The following is a 19,372-nucleotide window of genomic DNA, read 5'->3' as shown; positions in this document are numbered from 1 at the left end:
AAATTGCTCTAAAATTTGGTATCCCCACCAGTAGTGTGTCATCCATTCTCAAAAACTGTTTCGGTTCTCAAATTTTTTCAGGCAACGGGACCCAGTCGGAAGAATGTGAAATTATGCCTGTATGAAGATGTAGCCATTTTTAAGTGGGTGAAGTCCATTAATAAAAGAAAAGGCTATGGAGTAGGCATCTTTTCTAGGGCATAAAACATATCAAGCCAGTTCTGGCTGGCTGAACAAATTTAAAAAGCACTACAACTTAATCGAAAAAGTTATTTCTGGTGAAATTGGGGTTGTAATCAAAGAAGATTGTACCCATTGGAAAGAAACAGTTTTGAAAAATATTATGGAGGACTACTAGCTCACAGACATATTCAACGGTGATGGAACAGATCTCTATTTTTTAAATGTTTGCCGAACAAGACACTGACTTTTAAAGGTGATAAATGTGAAGGTGGTAAAAATAGTATCATCTGCTAATAGTCTAGGTTGGTGCAAATATAGCTGGTAATGAAAAATTGAAGCTTTTGGTAATATGCAAAAAGTAAACAACCCTGATGTTTCCAGGGAGTAAAGTTGTAAGAATTGGACTACAACTACAACAAAAGAGCTTGGATGACAAATGAAATTTTTGAACAGTGGATTTTAAATTATGAGAGAAAGATGGAAAAAGAAAACAGAAAAATTGCGTTTTGTCAACAACTGCCCTGCCCACCTTTCACTTGTAATTTCGAAACTTGTGAAAGAATTGAAACTTTCGAAAGCGCGAAGCTTGTTTTCTTTCCTACGAATACCTTGTCTAAACTGTAGCCGACAGACCGAGGCATTATCAAGAATTTGAAAATGCACCACTGAAGGTGCATACAGAAAAAAAAATTATACTGAGAATAGAAAACAACCAACCTATAGATTTGCGGATGTACATATCAAAAGTGTGGAGTCAAGATGTGACAGAAAAAATGATTAAGAATTGTTTTGCAACTGTAGGTTTTGCTAAAACGACAATTAACAGCAATGAGAAGGATAAACTACTAGAAGATATTGAGCAATCATGGGTTTGATCAGTCGAGAAATTGTTCTTGACAAATTTTTAGGAGTTGATAATGATGTCATAGTAGCTGAATAACCCAAGTGACTCCCACGTTTTGGAGAGTATTCAAAGAACTAGTGACAATATCGACGATAAGTTGGATGAAAATGAGGGCAATGATGGCAATATCAAACCTTCCAAACATGAAATGTTGGCAGCATTTGAAACTTTGCATTGAGGCCTTCAGTGTGAAGAAAATTTGCCAGAAAATATATTTGAGTGTTTAATTATGAACGATGTACAGTAAAATCCAGTGTACAACAAAAAATAACCAAATATTTTACATAATTCTTGGAAGTGTACTAACACATTGTGCACATCATGTTTGTAGTCATTTCTTAATATGTATGTATTAAGAAATTGTTTTAAAATGTTGGAAAATTTATTCATTCTGATTTATTTCTGAATTATTTTCCATTTTTTACTATACAGTAAACTCCTGTTATTCGTGGTTTCGCGTATTTGCGGTCGCTGATTTAACATAAAATGAAACCTAAAAAAAAAATGTGAATTTTAAAGCGCTGTCAACATTTTCCGCCATAAAAAAACATGGGCGTGGCTAAAATTATCTTTCCCGGTCAAAACAGTGCTCAGTGGGTGGAGAGAGAGGGGTGACAAAATAGCGAGCGTGGATGTTTCTCGCTAATCCTTGTTCGGTATGTGTTATGCGCTTGCCATGGAAGGTTTCGTCGTTTGTTTTTAATTTATATGCTTTTAAAATTGAATAAATTTATCAATTTATAAATTGATATGCTTACAAAATTGATAAATCTGCCATTTTGCAGTGTAAAACAGACTTTTTCGAGTGTGTTAATGGAAGAAAGTGACTTATTGTGGACAAGTTCTTTCTAATCCGTACAAAAATATGGCTACGAATAACAAGGGAAATGTGAAAAGATCAAAGAAGGCGATGACATCAGCGAATAAAATTGAGTTATAAGACAAAATTTCTAATGGTGAAAGTGTCTTCTCAGTGGCAAAACATTATAAAATCATTGATTCAACGGTACGATCAATCAAGAAATCGGAAGAAAAAGTCCGCCGTAGTGTCCGTGAAAAAGCGCTAATTGCTTCAAACATTTGCTCTGTAACTCGTGATGTTTAATTAGAAAAAAATGGAAAAGCTTTAAATCTGTGGATAGAAGACCGAACTCAAAATAAAATTCCGTTAAGTTCACTCATCATTCGTGAAAAGGCGAAACTGGTAATAGCTCTGGCGGATAAGTTATTTTAGTTAGCAAAGGCGCTGGTTTGAAAGATTTGTTTGATATTTCTAATAAATATTACATTTAATATTAAAGTGTTTCTTATTTTCATTTCGATGCCATATGCTTGCATTTCACTATGTACTGTCTATGTACATAGTCATATTATGAAGGTACCTATAATATATACATAGACAAAATTTTAGACTAGTTTTTCTTATATATTTCATACTTTGGAACGGAACCCCTTTATTATTAACGGAGCCATAACTCAGTATTTGCGTTTTCGGTATTCGCGGCATTTCTCAGGAACGTAACCTCCGCGAATAGCGAGGGTTTACTGTATTTCTGAACGGTGAATTATAGTATTTTTAATTTTTGAAAAGTGTACATTTCTCTATAACAAATTTTTTCAAGCAAACAATCGATTTCGTTATATAGAGGTCGGACTGTACTTTTATTTTAAGACCTACACAAATGGTAACTAGAGTTTTTGCTATCAAAACCTGTTCAAAATTTATTTTTCTGTTGTTTTTTCCCCCTTCTCTCTTTTGCTTGATATCATTATCATCACTTACTTATTATAAGAATAGCAAGTAAGTGATGATTATTTACTGATTTATAATGTTACAAAATCATATTTGCTTCAAAGAATGGCAAAGAAAGAAAGAAAGAAAAAATTTGCTTAGAAAATAAGATGGATGTCAGGATGTCAAGCAGGTTACACAATTATTTATTTTTCAACGCAGATAGCACTATACTGAAAAATAAGTAATTAGCTGGAGACCACTATAAGGTATGGAAGTTAGGAGGAGCTAGTTGTCAGCACAGTTGATCAATCAGCCAATTAATTAAATTATTATATACATAGTTGCTTAATAAAAATGATTATGTACAAATTTTATATGAATATATGTACATTACAAGTTGATGCTGAAGTATGAATGACAAACTGAAAACTGTTTCAGTTTGTCATTCAAAAAAATCTGGCATTTCTGAAGAAGAGAAAAGTGATGCAGAATATATATATTCCTTATCATCTGCTAATATAAATGAACTGGTCACCCGCAGGCCTTTTGACAGAATGACTAGAGTAAATTTGGCAAAATGCCTAAAAAAATTTTTTTTCTTGAGGTAGTGGTAGTGGGTGGGGGGGAGGTATTGATTTCTCATTTGGATGCTAGGCAGCTTCAAGCATTACAATAGCCTTGGTAGTATAAATAATATTTGCTATTCACAGTGATTTTCCACTGACATACTAAATAATGTCAATGATTCCTATTTTGAAATAAATAAATGCCCATTTATACTCTGGACGGCCAAGCCATAAAAAGTTCACAACTTCACTTTAATTGTTTTTGTTGTAGCCACTTAACAATGGGCTGTGCACTTCTTTGTAATAACATATGGGATCAATTTTGCAATGCACGAATTTGCATCTCCACATCTTGCCCGAAGACAACAGCCAGTCCAAATAAATTCTGTGTTTATAATCTGGGATACCAGAACTTTTTGTTTATATCATCACATCAGAGGAGTTCACAAAAATCATGAATACAATCATTAACAGTATTTAGCAGTTACAGGCTTGAACCATGGTCCACTCAAACAGCATGTGCTACTACACTCTCACTCTGACCACTCAGCTGTCAGAGGAATTCACAAGACAGAGAACGAAGAAAATTATATCATATTTAGTAGTCACTTTAAAGCAAATGTCCTTTGTACCCTCACACATGACAGTTAAAGTAGTAAACATAGTTCATTAGGATTAATAAATAAAATTCACTGCCTTTTCTTTATGTCCACTTACTATCTGAATGGATAATTTGGTCCTGAATGCCCTTGAAACTAGCACAAGTTATGATAGCTGTCCCTCCACACAGAAAATTCTCAGGCAAGGAATGAGTGGTCCTTTCCAATTACTGGAAAGTCAGGGTTTTCTTCCTGTGACACAGACAAATAGATCACATAACACATACTTTATAGTCACAATATACCAATGTCTTGTAGCCTTAGTTGCCTCAGTACAAATTCAGAACAACCCCAAAAACAACTCATGCCTGAAGAGGATTAATGTAAAAAATGGTTAAGCCTTGGGCAGGTAAGGATAATGTATTCAAATTCACCCTCAGCCAAAGTCTTTGGACTGAGGAGGATAAAATTGGAAAATTTTGGCCCATTCAGACCTTTGACTGACAGTATTTAAGAGAACCTCTATCTCTGATATATAGTCCAATTAATATCAAACTAAACTTTCATACTCAACAAAACAAAAATGAACAATCAATCATTCTCACATGCTGCAAAGCATAGTAAGCTACGCAATGTCTTCCAGTCATTGCAGATACAACAGAAACATGGTGTCACTGGACACCATGTAGGACACTGTTTCTAGTAAGAAACTGGTTTCCTACTAGAAAGCAAATTGAATATTACAGAAATGGCGGGAGAGTGGGAGGAGAGAAGGAGGCAGGTCTGTTTTGACTTTGACACTAAACTTCAATAAAAAGTAAAATTGTGCTTTGAAAGATCAAACCCATGATAGAAACTATAAAATATCATTGTGAACTTTTCCTTCCTTCCTCTGTGGTTGCAACATTGTTAAACATTAAGTGTTCGATAACAATGTTAAAGATCGAAGCATTTGATAACCTTGTTAAAGATCCAAGTGTTTGAAAAGTGGTCAACATGTTTATTATTATTAGCTATGTGGTGCAAGTAAGCCTGAGGCTTATGCTGTACCATCTAAAAAAAAAAAAAAATCCCGAGTTACCCTGAGAGAGAGAGAGAGAGAGAGAAGTAAAAAGGAATCACCAAGAAAGAAAAGGATGATGATATCCAGCTCAGAACCCTGGGTGTGCAAAGCCCATACTCACAAGGGAAAAGTTATGAGTTTAGGACATTCTAGATTTTGGAATCCAAGATTTGAGAGTGTCCGTATTTGAGTAGTTTCAAACTATTGTATTTTAGACTAACAAAAATTTAAAAATAAAGAGAAGTCAACATTAAATGCTTTTATTAATAAGGGACAAACCGTTCTTGACTTTGACCATTTATTTTGTTAGTAACTGACAATTTCTAAATTTATCTTCTTTACAGCAGAGTTCCTCAGTGTGTTTGAACAGAAAATTTCCTACTAGAAAGCCAAAAGAGCATATATCAATCCTTTTAAAGTTCTGTTAATGCAGATTATTAAGAGAAGTTAGAAATTCTGCTTTCTGCTTGGATAATGCAGATTATTAAATTAAGTTCAATATTGTGCTTTCTGCTTAGATATTCTGGATCTATTATTTATATGTGAAGAGATTTTTACAGATGACAATATCAGAAATATAACTAAATTCTGAGAGTTTATAAAAACTGAAAGGAAAATGGAAGAGAAATTGTTGAAAGTAGAGGTAATTAAGGTAAATAGGGCTATTCAAGTCTATCCATTTATATATGCAGCAACAAGAGGTAAGCAAACCTTCAACTATAATAATGACAGCATCTTGGATTCAGATGCCCCTACATACTAGCCTGCATGGCACAGCTGTTTAATCCCCATCATCCCTATACCAGATCAAAAATGCTCAGGTTTGAATCTCATCAATGGCGTGAGGAACTTTTACTGGCTTCTTTTTCATTCCATGGTTAAGGTTTTTTAACCCAAAAAACTCAGGTTTTTCATCCAGCAAATTGATCAGAGAGAACATACAATTAGGTATTTCTTTTGGCCTATGGGTGCCATGAAAAAATTACTGAGACACTAAGGGTGCCATGAACCGAGAAAGTTTGGGAACCTCTGGTATAAGGCAATGGTTAGACAGCATTTTGAATATATACTGCACGTGTTTGGAAATCTCATTTTAGGAAAGAAGGATGTAGATTTGTTGTAAATGGTGCAGAGAAAAGCAACAAGATTAGAAAGGGCAGAAAATTATGCTCTTTCTCTCTCCCCAAAAAAAGACCCGAGTTCTGTAAATTGTAGTGCCCAGAAACTGAGTACCTGCACAGGGAATTCAGAGAAGTCTTTAAAGGCTTTAAAAAAGATTGTGTAAACTAAACGTTCATGGCACTGTACTCTTTCTCAGATGACAAATACAAATTTAATTTGGAAAAGGATGGTTTCAGGAAAGATGTAGTCATATGCCGTCATTCAAAGTAACTGAGTGTTCATTAAAACAATTTTCCAACTGGCATTACTGATAGAGGCAGTCGGAATAAATTTACAAAACTGAAGAAAACATTAGAAGGGATGGACAAATAGTGGACAAACTGAGCTTTTTTAATGACTGATGCTGTACAAAATTATTCTTTCTTGAATCATTTTGCCACTACTATTCCATGCGCAGAACAATGAAACATAAGCAAAAATATGCTCTTTTAAACAGACTAGCATATTGAAAAATAACTTCCTGTCAATTTATTTCCTAATAATCAATTATCTCCATTTAGATTGAACTTTTTATAAATTACAGGAAAGGAGAAAAAACCTTTGAAGTAACCAATAAGATAATTATGAATGTTGATGTACAATGAAATCTGTACTCTCACCAAGGTTCGAGCACATCAAGTGAACCACAATGGTGAAAAAAATAAAATAAAATAATAATCTCCGCAGCCGAGAGGCCAGGAGCAGGAGTGCAGCAGCGCACACTCTTCGGGCAGACTGGGGTTCCAGTCCCTGACTGCTAACCACAACGATGTATCCCTAACTCATCTTAGGATATTAAATATCCTAAACAGAATTTATATAAATAAATAATTTGGAATTATATTGAGATGGCTTTCATTAGAAACACCCACTGGGTACCTGGATGTACCACCTTTAGAGCATAGCATAGGCTAGATACGTCATGGTACAGACTCCAAAAGGTGCTTGGGGCATTCATATGCATGATAACCTATTTCAACCACAATGCATTCCATTGTTACGTGGTATTCAATGATACTAAATCCATGCTCTGAACAGCTTGTTCCACAATGTGCCACATGTCCCACACATCTTCAATTGAACAAGTCTAGTAGCTATGGGAGGCCAGAGAACTCATTGGGAAAGCTTTTTAAACCAGCCCAACATTGCTGCAGTCCAGTGACACAAAGCACTATTATGCTGGGAGATGCCTCCAGGGCCCAGAAAGATGGCTACCCTATATGGGTGCACAGAAATGGACCTATACAAATTTCTAGTGCTGATATGGATGGGTGTATCATGTTATATGCCCAAAATTCATATTTTACTCTAAAAAAGTTATCCTCCTCTTTGGATTTTAATATGTGCCAACCCTGGTTAAAGTGCTGTAAGTTGAGCATTTCACATAAGTGAAGTTAAAGTGAAAAAAAATTTCCTACAGATCATTGTGAATTAGATAAGTGAATTACACATCACCAAACAGTTCGAGCTGAACAGGATGGACTTCCCCATCGACCATTACGTACACCTTGGATCAGCTACCAGATCCCCAATCCATCTTTAAAGAAGAAAGCCTGAAGTGACCACAAAAAAGTTCATAGGTTACCTCATTTCTTGTCGCAATTAGCATATGTGTGCCTGCTTAACGGTAGAAGAGAACTAATGAGATTAACACTGAAATAAGTTCAGAGAAAGTGTATACATAAAAAAAATAATACATGGGCATTAAACAGTGGCATGCATTCTATTTGAGTGGAAACCAATTTAACTATGTGCATTAATGTTATTGATTCCTGAAGTCGAGACCCAAAGTCAAGTGCATGTGGGGAGGTAGGGGCTATTTTTTTCACTTCAGCAGGCAGGCAGCTCCATAAAGTCTTGTTCAAAGGAATGAATATTGAGTATATCGTGAAAAAGTTAATTCATTAAGTTAATTTGTTATTCTCTGATATTCCCTATCAATGACTTACTAATTTGGAATTTCCTCTTTTCAATCTTCTCTGCCTTAAAATCTTTCTACCTTACTCTGTAAAAATCATCTGTTACCTCTTTCTCTCAACTCCACTATCACTTCCAAACTCGGACTTTTCTTCGTTGAGATTCAACTTTCTCCAGTCCAACGTTCCTAACAAGTAATTATCCTTAGTGATTTTAATGTTCAGAATCCAGTTAGCTTCAGTTTTCCAGTCACAGGGAAAAAAATCTGGCCGAGATGCAGGGGCTTTTGCAATTATAATGACCATACAGGATTGTTCATTGACCTACCAGAATGCCAGAAAATACTAACTACACACCCAACAATCTTGATTTTTTTTCTTATAACTCTTCCGAGTACACAGTCAAGGTGTGCGCAGTCCACTAGGCACTTATACCACAATTTGGTGGAGTCTTTCTCTCGTGATTATTCTCAGTCTTGTAGTGTTTGGCATTACAAGAATTCAAAACAGGTTGATCTGAAAGATTTCTATTTTATTTTTACAAAGATGGATTACAGTTTTACATCTGCTGATGTTAATGGTTGCTCAGAACAGGTTAGTGAAATTATTTTTTTAAGAATGAAATTGTTTATTTCATAATCCACCAAAAAGTCTCATCCACCATATAAACTAGTGGTTTCCAAACTACTGAGATCTATGGACCCTTTAAAAAATCAAAAAAGGGTTTACGGACCAATTCAAAAAAAAAAAAAAAGTTTGCGGACCCATATATATACACATGCATATGTTTTTCTGTGTGTGTGTGTATATATGTATGAACACCGGATTTTCTGAAAAAAAAAATTTAAGTTTTATGTTTTAAACAACTCAACTTTATTCTTATTTTTACACAATCTAAAAAAATTAGGCCGATGGGATGAGATGTGGCAGCTGAAGTTTAACATTTACTTAACAATTTGCTATAACATAGAACGAATAATTTGACCAGCTCAAGGTGGTCAGTTTTGCAGACCCCCTTTGAACTGTCTACAGACCCTCAGTTTGGGAAATGCTGAACTAAGCCTTAGTTTTCCAATAAATGTGCTAAGGCTGCTCAAGATAAGAATCTTGCATATCAATTGGCTTGTATCCAAATCTCTAGCTCACAACAATCGAAGCAGTTAATCAATCCAAACTAGATTGATGTTAAAAGCTAATGGTTCTATTACCACGTCAGCTAACAATATATTCAACTTACTAGAGTCCTACTTTTCTTATAATGCCTGTATTGATGATCTTGGTAAACCACCTCCTACTATTCCCTGTGAACTCTACACAATGCCTTCTATGGTTTTCAGTCAAAAGAATTTTGAACAATACTGATGCCAAGCGAGAGATCCAGATCTGAAAGATCTATGGACAAATTCAATGTAAAAGTTTGGTGAATCTCAAGAAGTTACTCTTGACATTTTTAAGGCTTATCATCATACATAGCATAAAAGCCTTCTAAACATGTTCCCATCTTATAGATATTAAACTGTTTTTGCAACTGATATAAAGTTTTCTCTCTGACCACTCTCTGCATGTAATAGTAGATGGTTAGCATTAGCATCATTTCATCCCAAATGAATTACATTCAATCCAAATGTTTGTCTAATTCTGCCTTGGATGTCAGCAACTTATTTAAGTTGCTGACATCCACTACGACGGATGGAAGTTTGTTAAAACTATCAACCACCCACTGGCTAAAGGCAAATTTCTGCACATCTATTCTATAATTGTCTTTCCTCAATTTGAATTTATGCCATCTCGGGTGCATAATCTGAGCAAGCGCAAGGATCCAATTAGCAATGAGCTTGCTCAATCCATTCCAGGTCTTATACACCTCAATTAGATCACCTCGCAAGTGCCTAGTCTCAGAAGCTGCAATTTGCAGAACTTAAGCCTTTCTTGGTAACACCAACCTTTTGTTCCTTTTGTTCCACTCACTAATCTTGTTGCCTTCTCTGTATTCATTCCAGCATCTCCACATCTTTCCTAAAATGAGGCCTCCAGACTTGTATACAGTACTCAAGGTGTGGCCTGACCATTGCCTTATATGAGGGGACAATCACACCCTTATCCCTGCTAGCAAAATTCCTGTATATCATTGACAAGACACCATGACTTGCTCTGGCAGCCTGTCTCCACTACTCAGAGCACTTCATATCTGACTGAACAATTACACACAGGTCCTTTACATTGTATACTACCCTGAGGATAGTATCACACTCAGTTGGTACATTACTCTGGGGTTACTGCTACCAATATGCAGTACTTTAAAACTTCAGTTGCCATCTCTCAGCCCATCTTCTCAACCGTTCTTGATCCTGTTGCAGCATTGTGCTGTCATTAACAACCCTGTTAACATTTGCATCATCTGCAAACTTGGACATTAGGCCCGATATACCTTCATCAATATCACTGATAAATACAGAAATACAGAAAACAACAATGGGCCCCAACACCAAATGCTGAGGGACTCCACTAATAACATTAGTCCACGAAGGGCAGTGTCCACAGATTACCAGTCTCCGTCTTTTCCCACTCAACCATCTCTTTAACCGTAGCAGCAACTTTACCTTAATGCTATAATGCTCCAATTTGTATAGTCTACCATTTGGTTATTTGTTATTTGTTTTTTTTTTTTTTTTTTTTTTTAGGAGCATTAGCAGCTAAGGCCATATTGCTCCAAGGGGATATGCGGTGATCATTCCCTGACCTTTCCACATCCTCCGTATTTGGTGGGCACAGGCTCGAACCCCGGTCTAATCAAGAAGTGTGTGTGCTATGCACTGCTGCTCCTGCCTACCTGGCTATGGAGGCGCCTAGTAGGCTACCATGTGCAACAGTATCAAAAGCTTTCCTGAAATCCAAGTATATTGAGCCAGGCCTCGCATGACGAGAGTTTGATTAACACGTTTTCAGTTACTGCTATTTGAAAAAAAATTATACCACTTTTTACTTTACACGATGCAAATTTCCAGTTAATGCGATCTTTTTTTTATGTGATAGTTAAAAAATATTTGAATCACACGATAAGCTTACTGAGCATCTGATGGGCAATAAACAAACATTTGACAGCTGCATGCCTCAGTATGTTCCATCAACCATTGAAAGCAGACACTTAATTCTAAATTTTTAAATGAGCCAGATGAAAATGCTATCACAAAGGAGATAACTGTAAAAGAACTAGATGTAATTTTTCGTATCACAGAGAACCACAAACAAAAGGTTTTAGGTTCTATGCAATATTTTTTCTACGATATTTATTTTGCCATGCATGGCCTAGATAAGATTGTTGTCAGCTCTCGGAAATTGATTGATAAAAAAAAAAAAAAAAAAAAAGAAATCCAACACCGTTAAAATATTTCTGTAACAAATAATGTCTTCATTATGTATTTTATGCAATAAACATTTAATTCTACAATTATTTTCTTTATCTTTTACATGTTATAGAGTTAAAAATTTATTTAAATGGTATTTTTAAAATTCTTTATGGATGTTGCTTAAGTTAATGGACCAATTATAATTTTTTCTATTGATAGTTATATTCAATTAACATGTTTCAGTTTTGTGTGATGCAGTCGCGGAACAAATTAATCGAGGCAAGCCTGTAATATCAAAATTATTTTTTGCATCCAGTTCCTTTGTGACCACATCATAGTATATCCGATCAAATTGGTCAGACACGTCTTCCTGTTAACAAACCCATGCTGTGTCTGAACTATATTGCAGTCTTGTCTAGATAATCCAGAAATGCTTCTATAACCAGTGACTCCATTATTTTTCCCATAACAAAAGTTAAACCAACAGGTCTGTAATTACTCGTGTCACCCTTTAATCTGCCTTTGTGAATTAGGGATACATTTGCACTTCTCCAGTCCACGTGGACCTAACCTGAATTCAAGTATGCTCTCATAATTATGGCTAAGTTTTTACTTACTTCCCTTGCTGCCTCCCTTAATATAACAAGATTATTCCTGGAGATCCCTTACATCCCAAGTGTTTTCTTAGGTTTAACTTAAAAATTTCTCCTCCACTTTGCTCTTCATTAATACAATATTTTAATAAACTTCTGTTCTACCCTTCCTAACAGAATTCCTCATGTGTGAATGTAGATGCAAAATACTCATTCAGCTTGTCAGCTACCTCAGTAGGATCATTAACAATTGAACCAATCTAATTCATCGACTTCCTTCTAGAAGTAAAGAAGTCTTTGTTGTTTTTCTTTGCATCCTTTGTCAAGGATTTCTCGTAATCAGCCTTCGCTTGCCTAACCTGCATTGTGACTTGATTACAGACTAGCTTATACAGGGTGATTCACTACCAGTGTGTCAAACTTGCAGGAGGTGTAGGGGGGCACAAAGACGAATCGGAATCACATAGCATTGCAGGGTCCGAAATGCCCTCGTCATGCGGTAGAGGACGTTGAACGGGAGGTCGCGTGAACAGCGATCCTGCTGGAAGTCAGCATGTGCAAACCGGTTCCCGAGGCAGTAGGATGGACGAGTATTCAAACGTTTGAACTGGCCGACATGCACCTCGCATATGGAGCTGTGGACTGTAATGGGCACGCTGCTCTGCACTTGTACCAGGAACGTTTCCCGCACAGGCGTGCTCCTCGTCATATGATTTACGCACGTGTGCACAGAAGGTTACGTGAGACTGGTTGTTTCACGAGAGGTACCATGAATCGAGAGCGAACGATGAGGATGCCAGACAATGAGGAGAATGTCCTACATCTTGCAGAAGGCAATCCGAGTACGAGTACTCGAGCGATAGGCCAACGATTGGGTATTTCCCAATCCACTGTATGGAGGATACTGTCAACAAACCAAATGAGTTCATACCATCTGCAACGTGTCCAATCATTGGAGCCTGCGGATTATCCACTCTGGAGGACTTTTGCTACTTGGTTTCTTCAACAGAAACGGTTTGCAAATGCTGACTTCCAGCGGGATCGCTGTTCACACGACATCTCGTTCAACATCCTCTACCGCATGACGAAGGCATTTCAGACTTTGCAATGCTATGTGATTCTGATTCGTCTCTGTTGTTTGTTGTGTTGTTTGTTATTTGGTTTTTAGGAGCATTAGCAACTAAGGCCATATTGCTCCGGGATATGCGGTGGTCATTCCCTGACCTTTCCGCATCCTCCGTATTTGGTGGTGACGGGCTCGAACCCCGGTCTAATCAAGAAGCGTGTGCTACGCACTGCTGCTCCTTCCCACCTGGCTACGGAGGCGCCGATTCGTCTTTGTGCCTCCAACACCTCCTGCAAGTTTGTCATGGTAATGAATCACCCTGTATCTACCATAGTCTTCTGTGTCACCTGATAATGTATATGTATCTCATGCATTTTTCTTTTCTCCCACGAGTCTCATTAATTCATCTGACATGCATTTAGGCCTAAACCTTGAACAGTATTTCTTAGTTGATACAAAAAGCCTAGTAGCTTGCATGATTACGTCCTCAAATGCTTCCATTTAGAATTTGCTGTTGGTAACGCCAACACTTGGTTCCACAGTATATAATTTAAAAACTATGTGAGCCCTCCATAGTCACCTTTATGAATGCAAACAGCCTTCACTTTATACCTGATGGTAGTTACATCTTTAAGAAAATCCCACATCAGCACACTGTGATCACTGCCACTTAGTGATTTCTTTATATGCAGATTCCTAATACAAGAAGAATTACTGCTGATAATCAGATCAAGAGTATTACTCCCTCTAGTTGTCTCTCGAACATGCTGCTGTAGAAAGCAATCATCCAATAAATCCACAAAATCTTGCTAGTGTGCGAGTGAAAAACTCACAAGTTCCAATCAATATCTGGGAAGTTAAAATCCCCCATTTTTAGACAATCTGAATTTACTGGCCCACTATTACTCTGTACAGTTGTTCATTGTGCTCATCAGAGTCATAAGGCCTAACACAAACTTCTATTCTCAATTTTGCTTTCCCACAGATTATTAGCATTAGTAGAGGCATATGATGCAAGAAAGCAAACTTATACAGCATCAGTCAAAAAAAAACCACTTCCCATTTCACCTATCCATTTGCTCCAAATGTTTGTGTAGTTCTGCATTGAATTTTTTTAAGCTGTCCACTTCTACAACAGATGGAAGTTTGTTCCAGAAATCAATTCCATTGATTTCTGGAAAACTGGCTAAATACAAATTTCTGCACATCTGTTCTACTGTCTTTCCTCAATTTTAATTCATGTCCCCTCAAGAGATAATCTGGGCAAGTGGAAAAATCCCATCAGCATTGAGCTTGCTCAAACAATTCAAAGCCTTATACACCTCAATCAGATCGCCTCACATGTGCCTAGTCACCAGACACCGTGATCTGCAAATCTTGCTAAGAGCAACCCATTTGTTCCATTCACTAATCTTGTTGCCCTTCTCTGTACTCATTCCAGCAGCTCTACATCCTTCCTAAAATGAGGCCTACAGACCTGTATACACTACTCAAGGTGTGGCCTGACCATTGCCTTATACAAGGGGATAATCACATCCTTATCCCTGCTGGAAAAATTCCTGTATATCATTGACAAGACACCATGAGCTACTCTTGCAGACTGTCTGCAATGCTCAGAAAACTTCATATTTGTCTGCAAAATTACCCTAGGTCCTTTTCATTCTCTACCACTGTCAGTGTAGTACCACACAGTTGGTATGTTAATCTTGGGTTACTGCTACTCATATGCAGTAATTTACATTTGTCAATGTTAAACTTCAGTTGCCACCTCTCAGCCCATCTGCTCAGCATTTCTAGATCCTCTTGCAGTAGTGTACTGTCATTGACAACACTGACAACCTTCGTATCATCTGCAAACTAAAGACATTAAGCCTGATATACCTTCAACAATATCATTAATAAATACAGAAAACGACAATGGACCCAACACTGAACCCTGGGGGACTCCACTAATAACATTAGTCCATGAAGAGTAGAGTCCATTGATTAACATTCTCTCTCTTCCCCCACTGAACCATCCATAGCAGCATTTTGCCCTTAATGCCATGCTGCTCCAATTTGTACAGCAGTCTTCCATGTGCAACAGTATCAAAAGCTTTCATAAGATCGAAGTATATGATATCAAATTTATTTTTTGCATCCTGTTCCTTTTTGACCACATCATAGTATCCAATCAAATTGGGCAGACAAGACTTCCTCCTTAACAAACCCATGCTGTGTCCGAACTATAACCGAAGTGTTGTCTAGATGATCCTGCAGTGCTTTTTTAACCAGTGACTACATTAATTTTCCCAGAACAGAAGTTAAACAAACAGGTCTGTAATTATTCGTGTCACCCTTTGATCCTCCCTTGTGAATTGGGGTCACATTTGCACATGTCCAGTCCAAGGGTACCACCGCTGAGTCCAAGAGAGCTCTCATATTTATGGCTAAGGGTTTGCTTACTTCCTTTGCTGCCTCCTTTAATATAACTGGATAGATCCCATCCACACCAGGTGCATTTTTTATGTTTATCTTCAACAATTTCACCTCAACTTTGCTCTCAGCTATTAAAAAATCATTTAACTCACTACTATAGTTTAATACACCTCTGGTATTCCCCTCTCTGAATAACTCATGTGTAAACGTAGATGCAAAATACTCATTCAGTTTGTTAGCCACCTGAGCAGGATCATCAACAGTTGGACCATCAATATCAAGTGGACCAATCTGATTTATCCCCTTCCTTCTAGAGTTTACATGAGTAAAGAACTCTTCACTGTTTTTCTTTGCATCCTTTGCCAAAGATTTCTCATAATCTGCCTTTGCCTGCCTAATCTCCTTTGTGACTTGATTAGAGACCAGCTTATATCTTCCACAGGCTTCTGTGCCACCTATTAATTTATATATATCACAAGCATTTTTCTTCTCTGCCGCATGTCTCATTAGTTCATCTGACAACCATTTAGGCCTAAATCTTGAACAATATTTCTTAGTTGGTATGAAATCCTAGTAGCTTCCAAGATTAATTCTTTGAATGCTTCCCATTTAGAATTTGCTGTTTGTAACATCATCATCAGTTGGTCCCACTGTACAGACTTTATAAACTGTCTCAGACCTCCATAGTCATCTTATGTCACACCAAACTGACATTGACATTGCTCTGTGCACCTATGTCAGCTGGATGCACTCATTATAGAGTTTGTGTTTCTTAACTAACAGCATACCCACCTCCTTTCCTATCCTGGCTATCCTTTCTGTACACACTGTATTCCCCAAATTCCAATTCTATATTCCTTATATTCATGTGACACCATGTATCTGGGATATAACAACAATATGCGCCTTTGAAATCTTGGCCAGCACCTCAAATTCATCAAATTTATTTACTAAACTCCTAGCACTGGTGTACATGCAGCTGTTCTTACTCTCACTTATCCTAACAAAGCCAATGTATTTACTTGGCTGAACAACTGATTATGGATACACCTTATCACTGCATTGTGGGCATGGCCAAATTTTGGGCAGATTCAAGAAAAATTGTGGTTTTTTTTTAATAGACTTTCATTTTTGGTAGTGAAAAAAAGGTTATGTTAGTTTAGGCCAGTAATTCGGGATGGATTCAAGCAAAAGAAGCCACTTTCTCTGGAGGTGTACCCATTATTATTAGACATACAGTGCAAGGAAGCCTGAGGCTTATACTGCACCAGCCAAAAAAAAGTTTCCAAGTTACCCTGATAGAGGGGGAGAGAGAAGTAGAAAGGAATCACCAAGAAAGAGAAGAATGATTATATCCAACTCAGGACCCTGGGTGTGCGCAAGCCCATACTCACCAGATGGGAGCCCCTGCGGTTAATTTATCTGGATATAACCTTTACTTGTTCCATTATGCCTCCCAGCAGTCCTGAAAATCACCAGTACCTTTCTTTCCTGGCTGCTCCTCATTCCAATAGAAGCAGTAAAAGAATTATTGTCACCTCGGCCTGCTATTGCTAATTATTAGTCTATGAATTCCCCCCCCCCCCCCAAGCTAGTAGTTTTCCGACCCACCTAACACTGCCTAGATATCATCGGCAAATAATCTTAAGCCCTTTCTATTCAAGTGTATCCCATTCCTGTAGAAGCAATCTCTCCTGCAAGCACAGACCAGAAAATATTTAAAAAAAAAATAAAAATAATTAATTTCTAAACAAATGGAAAAAGCTGCAATGGTCTATACTTCCTCTGTGATATGCGCTATTGATAAAATACGTTCAATTAGCGTAAACCCCGGGGGCTCACATCTGGTGATTATGGGCTTGGTACACCCAGGGTCCTGAGCTAGATATCATCCTTCTTCTCTTTCTTGGTGATTCCCGTCTACTTTTGACACTCACTCTCTCAGGGTAACTCGGGAATTTTGTTTTGGCTGGTGCAGCATAAGCCTTAGGCTTCCTTGCACCATATAGCTAATAATAATAAAAAAGGAAAACGTTGTTTTTAAAGACTGAGTGAGTGAGTGATGGGGGTTTAATGGCGCACGAGCTGCTGGGGCTATAGTGCGCCTTTTAAAGACAGGGTGATTGTTTAAAGCGTCATATTACGGTACAATCTTACTCTAATTACTCTGATCTTACTCTAATTAAATACGCATATAAATCTTAGCAACATTCGAGAAACAAATATACCTGGAGTAGAAGATGAGGCTGCACCAAAAGCTCCAAAGGATGGGGTAGTAGTTTGCGTAGAAGGAAAAGTAGATGATCCAAAGTTAAACCCCGCCATTGCATAACAATATGCCCTCTAGTGACAAACGTTAATATAATTAATTTTAAGTATGTATTACACAGGTCAACAAAATAAAAGTTTATTATTTTTTAAATTTTTGTATCAAAGATGTAAATACATTTTTCTAAACATGTTTTCCCCGCGAATTTCAAATATAATATAATAGTATGATTTTTTCCTCAGTTTTTTTTAGCAAGCACAGTTTTTGTAATACGACTACTGAGAGCAGCTGTTGTTATTCCAAGGTCGCATTAGCGACTCAAGCCGTATTGTGCCGAATATATAGTACTTATGTCTATAAATTGCGTGCGTTCTGTGGTCGATTTGCTGGATGTAAAATAAGAACTTCCTGGAGAAAAACCATCCAACCCTCGTTGGAGACCGACTAACGTAGCCACATTGTAAGACTATTTATAATATCAATACAAGTTAATCAAAACTAATCAAGATTAATCAAGTCAATTAAGTAATTATTCAATTCAGCAGAGATTTTTTATAATGCATTAAGAATCAGCAGGTAAAAAAACCACTAGTGGCAGTGGTCACCCAGAATGTATTCAGGGGAGAGTAGAGGGGCATATTCCCCCCTTAACCATGCGTATAATTGTTCCTAGGCCTGTCCAAAAAAAAAAAAACACTCAAAAAGCTAGTTGTCTGCTCGTCATGCCTCCCATTATGATGATTATAACGATACCTGGATACGAGAGTGGTGGTCAGAGTACACTGATATAGGATTTACTTAAAGACAACTGCTGTCAAGAATAAAGGGAAGAGCGTTTCGTAAGGGTGACTACACTGCTTTCAAATAGATTTTAAATACTATGCAGTGGGACAAATTGATGTATTACCAAGAGCAAATTCTAAATGGAAAGAATTGAAGTAACCAGTCGTAGAAGCTACTAGGCTTTTCATACCAACTAAGAAAGACTGTTCAAGGATTAGACCTAAAGGGATATCAGATGAACTGACGAAACTTGACGAAGAAAAATATATGGAATGCATATAAAATATCAGATGATATAGGAGCATAAAGCAGATATAAACTAGTCTGTAATCAAGACACAGATGAGATTAGGCAAGCTAAGGAAAATTGCGAGAAGTCTCTGGACAAAAAGCAACAAAGACTTCTTTATTTAAACTAACAGTAGATGGAAGGGGCTGAATCACGTTGGTCCACTTCATGTTGATGGTTTAACTATTGATGATCATGCTCAGGCTGCTGACAAATTTCATAGGTATTTTGCATCAACCTTCATACAAAAAAGAAATTCGTTAGGGAAGGGGATGCCAGAAGTTTATTAACCTCCAGTGGGGACCTAAATGATTTTGAAAACACGTTGATGACTGAGAAGAGAGTGGAACAGAAATTGATCAAACTAAACGTAAAAAAGTGACTGTGCTGGAATGCATGTCTGTGCAGGCACAGTGGTATCGTCGCCGTCCTCCCCACACCGGGTGGAAAAGGCCCATTCGAATCCCGTCGATGACTCGAG

At 37.2% G+C, this 19,372-nt stretch overlaps 1 protein-coding gene across 1 annotated transcript in view; it reads right to left on the bottom strand.

The window, feature by feature from the left end:
• The window catches only part of Nup54 (nuclear pore complex protein Nup54), a 180,668-nt gene extending 162,789 nt beyond the window's left edge, over window positions 1-17,879 (bottom strand). The window contains exon 1 of the mRNA XM_090390364.1: window positions 17,780-17,879. Coding sequence (XP_090246490.1) covers window positions 17,780-17,876 — 97 coding nt within the window. The 5' untranslated portion in view covers window positions 17,877-17,879. The remainder of the gene's footprint in view (window positions 1-17,779) is intronic.
• Window positions 17,880-19,372: the final 1,493 nt, after the last annotated feature.

The sequence above is a fragment of the Mastigoproctus giganteus genome, chromosome 2, assembly GCF_048544385.1.
Source record: "Mastigoproctus giganteus isolate SK-2022 chromosome 2, ASM4854438v1, whole genome shotgun sequence".
Lineage (NCBI taxonomy): Eukaryota > Metazoa > Arthropoda > Arachnida > Uropygi > Thelyphonidae > Mastigoproctus > Mastigoproctus giganteus.
Note: the sequence above shows the minus strand (reverse complement) of the source record. Positions and strands in the feature narration are given on the sequence as shown.